This window comes from Maylandia zebra, linkage group LG11 (genome assembly GCF_041146795.1).
Source record: "Maylandia zebra isolate NMK-2024a linkage group LG11, Mzebra_GT3a, whole genome shotgun sequence".
Lineage (NCBI taxonomy): Eukaryota > Metazoa > Chordata > Actinopteri > Cichliformes > Cichlidae > Maylandia > Maylandia zebra.
In genome coordinates, this window is record NC_135177.1 from 33,178,228 (window position 1) to 33,194,576 (window position 16,349).

Below are 16,349 nucleotides of genomic sequence, written 5' to 3' on the forward strand. Positions count from 1 at the left end.
AAGACTTTTCCCAGGTTAGAAAAAGTGAGAAAACGACTCCACTTGACAACATTGATTTGTGAGGAGTGACTGGCCTGTGTGGGATTCCTCTTGAATCGTGGGAAGTGTGTTCTCAGCAAGCCCATCATCAGCGTAGCACCACATGTCTCACTGAAAATAAAAGCAGCCTGGAGAAGCTCACATTAGAAACAGGAAGGGCTTAAGCAGCTGGTGAGACAGTCCACTTTACCAGCTCATTCACCTCATTGATTTTCTTAATCAAAGGGTAAACTGATTTGCAGACCAGTGCTGTTGCATAAGCCTACAAAATGTACTTGATGCACTAAACAGACTGTTTCTGATCAAGGAAAAGAAATCTGTAGAGAAAGTTTCAATACACAAAGCCAGGAGTGTAGAAATATTTCATCATATTTGACTGAAACTTGACCTCTGTGTAGAGGTCAAGACAGAGGAGATCACAACTGAGATGTAGAAAAATCCAAAAAAGCACCACCCTGCTGATGGTGTCAAGACTCTGTGAGTTGTGGGAAGATGGACTGAAATAACGAAGCGTCCTGCCAGGCCCTACTGTACCTCTGCTTTGGGAGATATTTTTTCCACTTGTCAGTAATAGAGCAAAAAATGAGGCCTTTGAATATGGACCCTGTTTTTATTCCACTTGGCTGAAAATCAATAAATGCATTTAGATTAGTTTGTAAAGTATTGGTTAATAGTTTACAGGGCTTTTACACCTTTTAAATAAAATTGAAATGTTAGACAGAAAAAAAAATGGAACTGCACTAGATGAAGAAAACAACGGGTTCAACAACCAGGACGCTGGGTATTTTTCTCTAAAGCAGTCATTTCCAACCTGTGAGGCTTAGATCCTGCTGGTGGGAGACAGAAAGAACAAAGGTTTTTATTTCAAAGCAAATTTCTTGTGAATCAATTTTCTGGTGAATGCTTTTTCCTCATGAAATAATTAGTAAGAGATGATACTGTGCGCTCCAATAATTTATTGAAAATGCATGAAAAAGCAGCACAGCAGTGTTTTGGATTTTCTTCTGATGTCTGTAGCTAACTCTTAGGTCACAGTGTTCATCCATTTAAGTTTACAGGTCACAAACCTTAGAGTAGAATCTGCGCTATAAAAAATACAACAAAAACGCCTGTTTTTCACCACCTTTCAGGTTATATTGAAGAGGCGTGCATCATCCCCTGCCCTTCAGACTGTAAACTCAGTGAATGGTCCAACTGGTCACGCTGCAGCAAGTCCTGTGGGAGCGGAGTCAAAGTTCGCTCCAAATGGCTTCGGGAGAAGCCTTACAACGGAGGTCGGCCGTGTCCTAAACTGGACCACATCAACCAGGTACTGACAGCCAAACTAATCTACGTGCTAAGACATGCGAGCTGGTGGCTGAGCAGGAGATTAAAGTCAAAACTGAAGCTCTTTTCAGCTCACCATTGTTTAATATTTATGAGCTGAGCTACAATATGTCTGTAGTTATTACAAGTATGCTGCACATTATACATATCCAGCACTAGAGAGAAAGAAATAAATTAATTATTTATGACAATAAACTTGAGTCTGCAGAGCTTTCTCTTACCTTCCACTCATTATTGCTGCAGTCATTTTTTTCTGAGCAGCGACACTGCAAAAAGCAACGGGTGCTATAAATGGATCCCATCCACTGAATTAATGCCCCCAAATGTGCCAGTTGATTCCTTAAGGTTCTCTGATTTGCTCAAATGAAATGCTTTCCAGGCCTTAGAGTATCAGCAAGTACGCCTGGCAGTGTGTGTGAATCTGCTAAGTTCACACAGGTGTTTATGCCACAGGCTTTTCTGATTATGAACTCTTGAATGTTGCATTAATCATAGGTTTTGCACTGTATGAACAGTTGGCATCTGCTCATTAATCCATCTGTCTCCTTTTAATCCAACCCGATGCTCGCTGGATGTGACTCATTGCTACAGGCCCAGGTAAGAGTTGCTCTCCTCAGATAATTGCAATGTACTCACAGTGTCACCAGTGTCAGTAGGTCACTGACAGATAAATGTACACACTCACAATGTCATGAATGTAGCTAAACAAGGTCCTATAGGAGACTTGAGTTTTATTTATGCAGACATTTCTCAGTGGCAAAGCTTCTCTGGGGGCAGAAATAATCTCGTTGGCTGAGTTAAACCTCAGAGAGCTGAGCTAAAGAATCACAGTGTATTAGGCAAACCTTAACTGACAAACTTGCATGGCTAAGATGAAATATTAAAAAATAAATATATTTGTAGAGGCGACTTTTTTCATTTTGACCACGAGGATCATATTTGTTAGCTAAGCAAGCCTCTGAGACTTTGCCTGCAGCAAAAAAGTTTAGAAAAGAAACTGCAATCTGCTACATTTGATTTGCTGCTCTATCAACTTCAGAGTGTTTGTTATTTTTCTCAGGTGTATGAGGTGGTGCCGTGTCAAAGTGACTGCAAACAGTACGTGTGGGTGGCCGAGCCGTGGAGTGTGTGGAAAGTCAGCAACGTGGATTTGAAAGAAAACTGTGGAGAAGGTGTCCAGACCAGAAGAGTCAGGTATTTGTCAGATTGCCTGCCATTGTGGCTTTGCTTATTTGTTTTCAGTGTTTACCAAAAAATTTTTATTGTAATTGAGCATGGCATTTATTCAGGCAGGCCACAAAGTTAAGCTCAGCCTCAATCCTGGCAGATCAGCAGATATCAGCTGCAGCCAGCATTAACTGATGACTCAGCTGTTTGTGCTTCACAGCAAATCTCATACAGGGTTTTTTATTTAAGTCACACTGGGGTGGCTACAGTTGCTATGCAAGCCACTTTGCAGCCCACAAACTTTCCAGCTCCTCCTTTCATTCTATGCCTGACTTATTCAGTGTGTTATATGTTGTCACTGATGCTCTGTTCCATATGAGGCTCTCATTACTTATGCAAAGCTTAATGCAGGGGTGTCCAACTCCAGTCCTCGAGAGCTACTGTCCTGCAGCTTTTAGATGCATCCTTACTCCAATATAGCTGAATCAAATGGTTGGATTACCTCTTCAGCATGCCATCAAGTTTGACAAAGGCCTGATAATAAGCCATTCATTTGATTCAAGTGTGTCGGAACAAAGATGCATCCAAAAGCTGCAGGACGGTAGCTCTCGAGGACTGGAGTTGGACATAATGATAGCATAGAGGCCCCACACAACCATAACACCTGTTAAAATCATTGCAGATTTAAATAATCTTATTTTTACTGACTGAATTTTATTTGGTGTCTTTTAGAGTTGAAATAATTACAACCCCACTACAGTTTTAAAATGTGACAAATTGATTCTGCTCTTCTTAATTCAGTTATTCAATAATTGGTGTTCCTATGGCACACCATTAAAGTACACAAACATATGCACATTTTCTGTTTTTGGAAAATCATTATCTGGTACTGATCAGCTGATGAAGTAGATTGAATTACTCAAAACAAAAACATCTTAAAAACAGTGGATTGAAACACACATACATGGGAGCAACTCTGCTTGAAAAGATATCAACATATACAGTCCTGATAATAACCAACCTGGCATCTTAGCATGATTGTTGGTGGTCCATTAAGCTGCTAGAGCGGCTAATGTACAGTCAGAGTGAGTAAAAATGCTAATGACCTCAGCTGAGTTGTCCCTCCTTAGAGCAGGGGAAATTAATACTGTAAATGGCCGACTGGGGTGTAACGAGCTGCAATTTAAATAAAATATTCTGACTGAGGTCGTTGAGGAAATCCAGGTTCTGGTTTAATTGAAAAAAACAATTTACTTTTTACTTATTGTAAAAAATGTTTTTGTTAAAACTTACAATAAAAGTTAAAATAAAGGTGAAACTAGACTTTTTTTATAGACCTGACCTCACCTACTCTGGGGGATCCACCCTGCCGTGTGAGAAGCACATAGGTTGTCAGGTACTTCATGTACCTGTCAGCTCCCTGTCCAGTTAAAACACACTGTCTGACTATTTCTTTCTTTGCACCACAACAGCAGAATTGCTAAAACAAGGTCAAACTCTGGGTGTTTCTTGCCCGATCCCACAGGTGCATGCTCAACACAATTGACGGCCCATCTGAGCCCGTCGAGGACTACCTGTGCGACCCGGAGGAGATGCCCTTGGGGGCCAGGGAAAGCCGGCTGCCCTGCCCTGAGGACTGTGTCCTCAGCGACTGGGGACCCTGGAGTCGCTGCACCCTGGTGAGAGCTGAACCCACATCAGAAAGCAGCAGCTCAGCTGTCTGGCACAGAGCAGATATGGCAGGGTCAGATTTCTGTAAAAGTCCACTGATATGATTTTCTTGTTGGAAAAAATTTTCTGAGGTTCAGGAATTCAAAGCGTGGCTGTACTGTATCATTGTGAGCAGTGTGTGAATCTTTGTCAACAGGTTATTTCTCATCCACCAAGGAGGAATAAAAGAGATATATGAACTGGGAAGAAGGAGAAAAATGGCTTATATATCACCTATATTACACTGTACTCACTGTGCATTCAGCAGGGAGGGAACATGATTTATGATAAAGATTCAGGAGCATGTAGAGCCACACACACACACACACCTGGATATATTTCAGCAGTAATGTAGCAGCAAACATAAAAGCTGAGGCTAAAAATATTGCAGCTAATTTGTGAACATGATTTGGCAGACAACCAAAAATAGTCTTACACAAGACCACAAATTCAGTTTGTAAAAAATTACTTCACTGTAAAAAAGTTATGGTAAATTAAATATAACTGATATTGGTCTACAGCTGAGACAGTTTCCTATTCCATGGTGACTTCATATTTGTAAAAAGACAGCAGCCCCTGCAATCAGCACACACCTACAGGCTGCAGCACACACGCAATGTTCATTCTTTTTGCAAAAACTTCCAAAGGTGTCAGAACATCCTGTTCAACTCCTCCGCCCAACACCTCCGTTTGATGGTAAAAAGCCGCTTTAACTGCTCTGGTTTCACCCGCTGTTCTCACAGCAGCACCCTGGCCATTGTTAATCACACCCCATTCTCTCCCAAAGTGCTTGACGCACCATCTTCCCACAATTCCAGTCTCGACGTGGAGTCTGCAGTGGCACCAGCAGGGCCTCTCACATGTTTTATTCATCATGCCAGCAATGGAGTTATTCAAAAGGCTGTCATTTTCTCCCCCAACTCTCTTCTCTGCGAGCAATGACCGTGTAGAGTCTGGTGATTTACCATTCCAGTAGAATATCTTGACATTAACATTTTAAATGAATCGCGGCCCAATAACTTCATAAATAATTCTAACACATTTAGTGCCTTCAATCATCAAAACACATGAACACCATGGCTGCAGGAACGCTATGACTTTGTTCCGGGTCAAGGATATGCCTCCATTCACTTCTTATCACTCGCTACAATATGGCCTGTTTAATCATTTATGCATTCTAATGGCTCAGGTTTTTAATGGGAAGTCTCTGTTTCAGCCCTGTACCAGAAGTAACTATCGAGTGCGGACAGCATACACCATTCGACCCCCCAGCGTAGGAAGAGAGTGTCCAGACACGACCGAAAAGGAGCCCTGCAGCCTTAACCTCAACTGTTTCAACTACTTCTACAACATCACAGGTAAAAGGAAATGTTGAAGAAGCCCAGGTTTATAGCCTAACCCACACTCATTGGTTGGTTTAAAATGGCACACTGAATCTCCCCAAAAAGGATGTACTGATATAAAAGTCAAAGGGCTTTTTTGCTGGTTATTAATAGAGAAACAAACATCAGCTAATAGCAGCTGTTTTTTTAACAATAATCAGGTGGAGAAAGAAAAGAGTCTTACAGACAGTTCATGGCAGGAAAGGCACAGACTCTTGGGACTGTTAATGTTCTGTTGTAGTTACTGCAGTCATGTTGTGTTTGCTCCTTGAGTATTGTGATTGTACAATATGTTTTTATGGCTCAGAACAGCAGGACGCTCCACACATTGTCTTGGAGAAGGTCCTGGCTCACTTGAGCCTTCCAGACTATAAAAGCTAGCCCAGACAAACTGCTAATAGCTGTTTTTTTTCGTATCTTTTATTTAGACTCCTTCCAAGCCACATACAAAGAGCAGGTTTGTGAATTCCTGTGTCTTCCTCCCCTCACGCAGATGGCTGCCCCTCCCTGAGCCTGATGTTCTTTTTTCCCACTGTTGCCAAAACATTTGCTCATAGGGGATCATCTGATTGTTGGGGTTTACCCTGTTTTCTTAGTATTATTTTAGCGTCTTTACCTTAGAATATAAAGCGCTGAGAGGCAACTGTTGTTGTCATTTGGCGCTGTATAAATAAAATTCATGTTCATGCATGTTCAGGATTTTGGCCTGGGTGTCTCACACCAGAAGTTGCTGTGGCGATGATACATCTAACCAGTGTTAATGTTCAGTTAATATGTGAATGTTTAACAACGCCATGGTGATGTAACTGCGTGGTGGCATGGTGACGCAGGAGTTCCTTAAAATAGTAGAGATGTGCTATTAATCATCAAGTCCTTACTGTGAGAAGTAAAAAGAAGTATTCTGGACTTTTTAGGTTTGTCTGTGTTATTTCACTACATTTCCGAGTGGATGAGGATGATTAACACGGGGATTGTGGCCCCCTGGCAGTCTGCATCATCACGTATTTCCTGAAAATGGCAGCATTGCTGCTGCTTGTGTGATTTCTGGGCTGCTGTCAGTGATGTGAACCAAATCTGAACCAAATCAGTGACATGAAAATCAGCCCCTTAAATGTAAGCCTTAAAATGCAGCATCCATTTCAGATTGAGCCCCTCACGGGATGAGCGATCAATAAACAGCTCATCTATTTTCTTTTTTTCATTATCCTTATCGCTTTTGTTTCATTCTAGTAGGATAATTGCAGACCATGCGGGGTGTTATCAAAACCTTGTATAATGGCAATGTAACGTTAATAGGACTGTTTTGAGTCCAGCTCACAGCTGGTCTTCACAATGCTCGTCTCTAAAAGCCGGCTATTTATTGGTTGGTTGTTTATCTCTTTAGCGCCGGTTTGCACAGGGAGGTTGAATAGGCACACATTAAGTTTGATTTCTCTGCAGCTACAACCATTAAAGCCTGGAAGAGTACAAGTAAACCAGTTGGCTGCAGGCCACTGTGGTTAAATGCCTTGCTCAGTGGCACCTCTGTGTGTGACTGCTTAGAACAGAAAACATTTCTGATTAACTGTAAACAGAAAGATTTCCAAAATAGATTTGAGCTGGCAGCCTACCCGAGCCTCCCCCTCAAATCCTCGGGACATCACAGCTCCACCTCACATGTCACTGAGGTTATGCATTAATGTTTCATTTTGGAAACTGTAAGAAACAATTTCAATAGAAGCGAATAAAAGCAGAGTTTGGCACTCACTTAGTTTGGAAGCCCACCCTCCTGCTCCCTCTGCTCTTTGGAAGAGGTGACATATTATCCCAACTGCTGAGTTCACAGTGGCATGCAGGTATCCTGGGGTATATGTACTTAATATATGAGCAGAAATTATTATTGGGTATTCTTTTTCCATTGTTGATGCAGAGATCATCCAAGCTGCTCCTTCCTGCAACGTTTCTCTCCTTTCCTTGCTGCCTTTCTCTCTGTCTCTTACTGTCAGTCTTTCTTGTTGCGATCTCCCTATTTCCAGTCCCCAGAGTGCCACAAAGCTCCTCAGCAGAAGGAGACACAATTTCCCGAGTTGAGCTTGCAAACGAGCTCACTGCAGCTAAAAACAGCCGCTCATCGCACGGCGCTCTTCGTGAGTGATACCTCAGCCTCCCCGTTGTTGCAAGTTTTTTTCTTTTACTTCTTCTTTTTTTAAGCAGCACTGTGGTTGTTTAAAGGCAGTGAAACCCCAAGTCTGGAATAAAATGCTGCTTTTTCCCTTCACAGAAATAATTTTCTCAGGGTGCCAAGTTCTGCTTCCTAAATCTTTGGATTTTTCTGTTCATATTCAGCTTTTAAATTCTGCTTATTTTTCAAAGGAGGCGACTCAAATCAGACCAAATGGCCACACAACGCAATTCCGCCATAAAAAGACACTAATGGCAGCCAGATTTAATAATAATGGATTGGATTTATACAGCGCTTTTCAAGGCACCCAAAGCGCTTTACAATACCACTATTCATTCACTGGTGGAGGCAGCTACAGTTGTAGCCACAGCTGCCCTGGGGCAGACTGACAGAAGCGAGGCTGCCATATCGCGCCATCGGCCCCTCTGGCCAACACCAGTAGGCAAGTAGGGTAAAGTGTCTTGCCCAAGGACACAACGACCAGGACAGAGAGCCCAGGGATCGAACCGGCGACCTTCTGGTTACAGATGCGATTCCCAACCCCCTGAGCCACGGTCGCCCAGGGGGTCCATATTTATTGGATATAAGTGAGATGTTAGAAATCTTAAATGACCTCTTTGCAGGCATCTGTTTTTAAAAGTCATCTTCAACAGCCAGAAGCTATAAAGACTCCAGAAATACAACAAAGCCACACTGATTATTTTTAAAGAGGTGGCAGAAGGAGACGAAGAATGTAATGCCACAAAGGTAATGAGCTGAAGTCAAAGTTACAGTGTGGCAAGTACAAGGCATGCGCACTGCTCTGCTGAGTCATCTGGCAGCTTAAAATGGTTCATTTATATGCTTGGCATGTGTATCCTAAAAGGTCTATGTAGTTTCTGCTCTCTGATGGCTGGGAAATTTTAGTGTGTCAGCAGTGGAGTTAGTAATTAACTTGATCGTGTCGCATTGTGTCAATACGTCATATCAAAAACTCTACCAATTAATTGATGTTTTATATAAAAATCCTTGTTCTTGTCCTTGCTGGGAGACTCTGTGTATGAGCGTACTGTATAAAAGCTTAAGGTAAGCAACTTTCAGAGAGGAATGAGACAACATAAAGCGACAATGCATTTTTGTGTGCTCCCCCATAAAAAGCCGAAGACAGACTACGGTTGTTTCTCACTGTTTGGGATTTATTCTCTCTGAAGTGTAAAGACTTTGTGACAGCTGAGGCATTTGAACACTTCTAAACAGCGTCTCCTTGTGTTTTGTCCCCTCCACATCATCCCGCTTGAACTGAAAATACATCCAAGTACAGAGGCAGAACACTTGTGAAAGGCTGGTTTCTTGTGACTTCAATGCTTCCTCCTCTTCTTTTCGCTTCTTGCTCTCATCTAAATCATGACACCCTCTCACCTGCCTTCCAGCTCTGCTCACACTCAGGGTGGTAAAATCAACAGCTGCAACCTGCTGAACGCTGGCAAATATTTGATATGTGGTAAAGTTATGTGCTCTCAAAGCAGGCAGATAACAGTTGTATTGTAAGGGTCATTTAATGCTGTAAAACACAGTGCACTTGATGCCAGGATTACCTTTTACGTGATAGCTTATTAGTGAACGCTGCTATTTAATAACTATATTAATTAAGTAAGTAAAGTAAGTAAAATTTTATTTGTATAGCACCTTTCAAGACAGAAATCACAAAGTGCTTCACAGAAAAGGTAAAACATAAAAACAGAAATCAACCAAAAGCAAGTTTAAAAAGATAGTGGTTTCATTTAAAAAACAGCTAAAAACCTGAGTCCACAGATCTCAGGCTTAAAGGAAGGGAGTTCCAGAGTCTGGGGGCCACAGTTACAAACGCCCTATCACCTTTCGTTTTCAGCCCGTATGCTAGACGACCAGCAAGCCCTGATCACATGACCTCAGGGACCTGCTGGGGATGTAATGATGTAAAAGATCTCTGATATAGGTTGGTGCTTGTCCATGCAGAGCCCTGAATGTCAAAGTCAAAATCTTGAAGTTGGTTCTGAATTTTATGGGGAGCCAGTGCAACTGGATCAGCAGGGGTGTAACGTGGGAGTATTTAGAAGATTTGGTCAGAAGCTTTGCGGCAGCGTTCTAAACAACTTGCAAATGATCTACAGAGGCTTTACTTAAACAAGTGAACAAAGAATTGCAATAATCCAAATGAGATGAGACAAATGCATGGATGACCATTTCTAGTTCTGAGTGTGAAACAATGGGACTCAGCTTAGCAATATTTTTTAAAGGATAAAAACAGGAGCGAACCAATAAATTAGCATGAGTGTCCAAAGTCAGAGCTGAGTCAAAAGTTACACCAAGGTTCCTGATAGAAGGTTTGGCAAATGTCAACCAGTCCAAAGCAGACCCTGATATACCCACCCAATGTCTCAGCCTCCATCCATCCATCCATCCATCTTCATCCGCTTATCCGAGGTCGGGTCGCGGGGGTAGCAGCCTAAGCAAAGAGGTCCAGACCTCCCTCTCCCCAGCCACCTCCTCCAGCTTGTCCGGGGGAATACCAAGGCGTTCCCAGGCCAGCCGAGAGATATAATCTCTCCAGCGTGTCTCAGCCTATCTAGCAAAATGTGATGGTCAACAGTATCAAAGGCAGGCGTCAAGTCCAACATCAGCAAGGCAGAGCATTCTCCTGCATAATTCATCAGGATGTCACTGGAGAGACTCTAATAAGTGCCGTTTCAGTAGAGTGTGCTCTACGAAAACCAGACTGGAATTTATCCAGAATGCTGTGTTCATCTAGAACAGATAGAATTAACTATATTAAATAATCATTAATCAAGTAAGCGCTGTGTTCTGTCACAAACCCGCAGATCCTTATCACCCAGCTTAGCAGTTCCTCTCAGTTATTCGGAGCATTTAGCATCTTTCAGCTCATTATTTTGGTATCCAGCATCCAACTGTGTTTGTGCACTCAAGAGAACTCACATCAAGGTTTTATTTGCAGACTGAGCAGCTGTTTTTGGTGCCAAAAAAGCCTTTGAAAAGCTGCAGAACCACAGAGCTAGCACCTAGCAGGCAAATGTACCAAAGCTGTATAGTAACTAAACAGCCAGAATTTTCTTTAAGTCATTTGTAAAATGAAACTGTGCTGAAATGATTTGTAGAAATTGTGGTTTTGTCAACAAATATAACTCCAAATAAATGCTACTGTTGATTCGCAGCATCTGTGATCGTTTCTGCCTCCAAGTTGCAAAAATTACAAATTGAGGACTTGTCTTAAATGAAGACTTTCTCAAGAATTCATTTGAGAATCAAAGAAGAACTATTCAAGTTGATGTGGTACGCTATAATAAAAGTAATCAACTTTAGAAAGAATTTGCATAATGGAATAATCCAACTTTGACACATTTGGGAGAACACAGTCTCAGTTCAATTAAATAGCACATTTAATGCTTTCAGTGCAAATCATATCTATTCAGATCATATTTCAGAACTTATTTACAGTTTCCTTAAAGATCTGGATGCCATGCTTGATTTGTTTGTTGAAGCTTTAGAACAGCTCTTTGTTTTACTGCCAGTGCTATTGGTAAGCCTTTTGTAGAGTTGCACTCATAAAGTTCAGGGCAACGTTGCAGTGCTGTCTTTGTGCTGGATTATTCAACAGTGTTTATTTTCAGTTATTTGCAGAAAACAAACTGAAATTAGTTATTTAAACCACAGCAGATGCCAAGTCTTTGCATATTTATTCAACTTATTATCTGGTGTTATTTATATTTTCTGTGAGAGAGCCATTGTTGCTCCGAAAGCTTGACATTTTCCATTTTGTGAGTGTGATAAAGAAAAAGGAACAAAGCGAGATTGTTTCTCTATACGACCTTTCCGATTATGTTTCAGGCTACATGTACTGTGTAAAAATAAATCCTCGTAGTATTAAAAAAAACATCGTGCTGGGCATCACTACAAAGTACAAGAAGTTCCCAGGCTGTTGCTGCAGCACAGAAAAAAATGTGCCTGGAGTCAGCATTGAAAATGAAGTTGTATAAACAAACATCAGGACCTGTGTTAGAATCACTACCATCCTTAGAATCTGCATTGTGTCGAATACTCCAAGCATGCTATTCAGCTGGCCCAAATGTAACCGTTCACCATGAACAAACCATCAACAGCCATCAGATCAGGAGTATCCTGTAGCACTTCTGCATTCTCACTGTTGCACATACAAATTTCTCTTCCAGGACTAGACTGTCATTTTCGAGCTTCACTCCTAACACCCTGAACTGTCTAAAGAGGACCCTTTGGAGCCAACTTCTTGACATGAACCAACATGGCAGCTCACAGCTTGTCTTTACAAGAAAGTTTTTTGGCTTTTGGCTTCTTCTCGCCTGCCTTTCTTGGCAGATTTAACTTCTGAATTTCAAGTTGAAGATCCTCCTTTTGACAATGCAAAAAAATCCAGCTTACGTTGCAGGTGGTATTTATATAACAGGACTGCCACTGGGCATTCCAAACACTAGGAAGAGGTATGCCACTGGGTATAAGGTGACTTCTTCAAAGGGGGTCATGGCAAATTGCTGTTCGTAGGCACAAACAGCAGTGCCGTCTTCAGCGGTGATTCTCAATATTTGTGTTAATAATTTTAATGTTAAAACTAGTAAAATTGTGAATATGTTTTGTTTCTCTTCAGACTGGAGTACGTGTCAGCTGAGTCCAAACGCTGTCTGTGGCGGCGGCATCAAAACCCGGATGCTTGACTGCGTTCGCAGCGATGGCAAATCGGTGGATATAAAATTCTGTGAAGAGGTGAGACTGGAAAATCCTTCAGGTGTTTGCTTTTGGACCTTCCCTTTTTGTTTCTTGGAAGAATCCAATTTTACTTTCTTTGTTTGACACTCTAATTTCTTTTCTTAATGACGTGATCACATAACTCATTAAAATATATTATCGCACCGTTCCAGTACTATTCAGCCCGAAGCAACATGAAATATTTAAGAATATTCCCATGCAGAGATTGTTGTCGTTGCTTCTGGCTGGGCGTTTTATTCATTCATAATGTGTCAACTCCATGTAATTGTAGCCGGCGGGCTGTGGCAGAGCCTTCCCCACAGCTATTTAACCCTTGGCCCACTTCATCATCTGGCTCATTCACAAAAACACACTGTGTCGGGATGGTTTTCACAGCAGCCTTTATAATCCAATTCAGCTGGCCGGAAACCTGCCCTTTGCCAGAACAGAGACTTCTGGGAGTTGCAGTACTGAGAGGTCAAGTCAGTGTCTGACCATAGCAGATTGAGTTTGCAGCGTAATGATTGGTTGTCTGTTATGTGAATGATTTGATGATGTGCTGTTTGAAACATGTGCTGCAGATGAATTTGGAGAAGAAGTGGCAGATGAACATCTCCTGTGTGGTCGAGTGTCCTGTCAACTGTCAGCTGTTGGAGTGGTCGGCCTGGTCAGAGTGTTCACAGACCTGCGGTCTAGAAGGTGAGAATTTCACACACACGTTTTTGTCCCGAGCAGCTTCCAGTGCCATCAAAATCCAGGAGTATGAAATCGGTAACCTTTCACGAACAAGACAACTTTTCTAAACACTGCGCCTCCTTTTCATCATTAATTGCACATTAATCTTACTGATTTACTTCCGTTGCTCTTTTCAAGTGCAATAATGAGATTACACTGGAGTAAAGGCAAATGCCAACATAAACAAGTAAACGAGATAAATAAGTTCAGGCAAAATAATGAAGCACATATACGTTTAAGATGGTCTATAAATGTTTTAAGACGTGTTATAAAAGAGGATGCCAGATTGTAAAGTTGCACTTCAGTCTTAATGGCAAATGGCCAAACATAGATTCTTGAATTTGCAACAGACGACTAAAGCTAAAACAGGTGAAACACAGGCTCCTGACGCACACTTGTAATTCACCTGGTAGAGCAGGTGGCCCAGGTACCATGTATCCCATTTGCTGTCTGTCACTCATGCTCTCTCCCCTCACTTTTCTGTCTGTGCTACACTGTCCTATCAAATAAAAAATAATGACCATTTCCAACCACCTTACATTCCTGTTGCTTTATCTATATTTACCATTTATCTGTTGAAAAAACAAGATCCAACTGTGATAACAGAGCTATTATTGTTTTTACCTCCTTAGTCCGTCTTTACTGTAGCAAGAACTGCCAAACAAGCAGTTTTTAGTACTTAGTACTATGTCTACCCAGCCATCTGTGTGTCTGTCTGTGCAGGATGCAGTTTTATGTAAACTCTTGGCAGCTTTACCAAACTTTACAGGTGTGCATTTGAAATCAAAACGTGGGCCAAGTTTATTGATAGGTGTAGTCTAAAAACTCATTGTTCCCACAGCTGGTGTGACCACATATTGGAGTGTGGTCAATTGTGTACATGTGTGTGGTGCATTTAAAAAAGTGTAACTGTAGGAGAGGATTTTTTTTTCTTGCAGAGTTTGAGATATTCCTTATTTATCTGATACTAGGCCCTCACACGTCATCTGAAACAAGCCATTTAAGCTTCTCCTCCTCCCTTTCTTATGATTTACTGGCTCCCACAAACAGAAGAGAAGAAGTGTTTATGAGATGACCATGTGAAGGAAATGTATGCTCACTGATGTACAGAGTCAGGAGGAATAAACTGTCTGAAACAGGGAATTACTGACCTTTGAAACTGGCCATGTTTAATGTCCCCAAGTGTAACTATATGTAACCAGTGTGTAACAAAAATACTAGAGGATGCCAAACTGCAAAAGGAGGATGGGTAACCACAATGAAGACACATCTGCAGAAATGATGGAACAATGTTCTGGTTGTATTAAAATGTTGTGCTTTGTATCACAACCAACAACAATAATCAAAATGATGTGCATGCACAGAGACCAAGAAAGTAAAATAAAGTCAGACCAGGGTCTTTTAAATGTCAGTGCTATCCAGTTCACGCCTGCTGGCTTATCTGGGCAGTTTATTAGTGTGAAATTAGCCAAACAAAGGATGGATGTTTTGCACAGTCTGTCCTACCACAATTTAGGGAATTAGATTGAGTTCCATATGAGCTGTGGCTCGACACCCATTGTAATAAAAGATCAGCGTACTTCTATGGATTTCCAGAAGGTCTGTGGACTCTCAGTTTGTTTAATTTGGGGTTTTTTTTTTAATCTCCAACTACAAAAGAAACCTGACCTAGGAGCAAGGTCAGAGTTATTTCACATGCATGCTGATGTGGGACTAAGCAGCCTTACCAGTGTAACCAAAATGGGAACAGTTAAAGGCGGGACAAAAAATTCTATTGATTAAAAATTAAATTATCCATCCAGGTCAGAAACTAATGATAAATAAATAACAAAAACCAAATTACTAATTCCTACAAAAAGTTTCTACTTCTGTTTCTTACTGTGGGCTACATACATGTTATGTACACATGGTACCAAAGCGTGTATTTGGGAGACACGCATCTCAGACATTTCCAAATGTAGCTAGCTAGAAAAACTCCCACAAACAAAGCAGAGGGAGTCTTTATTTAAGTCAAAGTTACTGTGTTATAGTCTTTCCAAATGACCATAGAAAATTTGTCGTCCTGTTGCCTAGTTGTTGTTCCAGGAGTTCACACAATTGATTCTGTCCCATTATATGTTCCTGCTCCTCAGGGCCGAGGGAGCCCTTTGAAGAAAGGGCGCTACAGCAATAGTTGGTAAATCAAAAGGAATAAGATAAAAAAAAGGTTTTTTTTACAAAAAATAAAAAAGGGCAAAGGCGGGGACCTTATTTGATGTGCGTTTTTTCTGTGTATGTGTGGGGGAAGTTTTTTTTTTTTATTGGAGTGGGATATGAAATTGTACAGTTTGCGTGTCAATGTGTGGGAACGCTGGTTGTTTTATGTGTTGAAAGCCAATGTAGGTTGGTAAAGGTGGATTTTGAGGTGAGCACTTTGCTGGATTGTCAGTGTGAAAATGTAAGTGGAATATGCAACAAATGGAGGGCTGTGAGAGTTGAGAGTGGGCAGTTTAAAGCAGGTAGACAGGAAGGTTGCTTTTAGAAACGTGTGTGAAGGGCTTCTATGTCGAGTCTTTCAGTTAATTCATAGCATCAGTTCTGCACTTAAATCAAATGGTCTCCGGGGTTCTGCGATGAATTGGATTTATTTAAAGAGGTTTTTCTGATTGATGTGGAATAAAAGCCTTTTTACTCAAGTTGACCAAGAACCAATCAAGATGGTAAAGGGAAAAAAGGTGCAGTATTTCATGCCATTTAGAAACTCCTGCTCTGTTAAGTGAAGTGCTATTGTGCGCCGTAGGATTAATTTAATACATTCAAAACAAACGCATACACATGAATTTAAATGAGCTGTTTATAGAAGGAATGGATGACTGCTGTGTGGCACACCACAATGGTCACTGCATGTGTTTCTGTGTTTAGCTTATTGTTCAGGGGGGAAAAAGTCTCTTTGAACTTTGCATTAATTGTATTATTTTATCAAGAAACCAAGAGCTCCAGAGGCTTTGAAGAAAAAAAAAAACCCTCCTGATATTAATTTTCTCTCATGCTGGTAAAACAAAATGCTCAGATTTCAGTGCTGGGGTGGAGAGTTTTCAACA

General features: G+C 41.2%; 1 protein-coding gene across 1 annotated transcript in view; it reads left to right on the top strand.

Annotated features, from left to right (window-relative positions):
- The window catches only part of thsd7ab (thrombospondin, type I, domain containing 7Ab), a 211,406-nt gene that overhangs the window by 160,843 nt on the left and 34,214 nt on the right, over positions 1 to 16,349 (top strand). Inside the window, exons 15-21 of the mRNA XM_076890219.1 lie at positions 1,170 to 1,348; positions 1,957 to 1,962; positions 2,426 to 2,559; positions 4,058 to 4,211; positions 5,459 to 5,600; positions 12,437 to 12,552; positions 13,116 to 13,233. Of these exons, the coding sequence (XP_076746334.1) occupies positions 1,170 to 1,348; positions 1,957 to 1,962; positions 2,426 to 2,559; positions 4,058 to 4,211; positions 5,459 to 5,600; positions 12,437 to 12,552; positions 13,116 to 13,233 (849 nt within the window). The remainder of the gene's footprint in view (positions 1 to 1,169; positions 1,349 to 1,956; positions 1,963 to 2,425; positions 2,560 to 4,057; positions 4,212 to 5,458; positions 5,601 to 12,436; positions 12,553 to 13,115; positions 13,234 to 16,349) is intronic.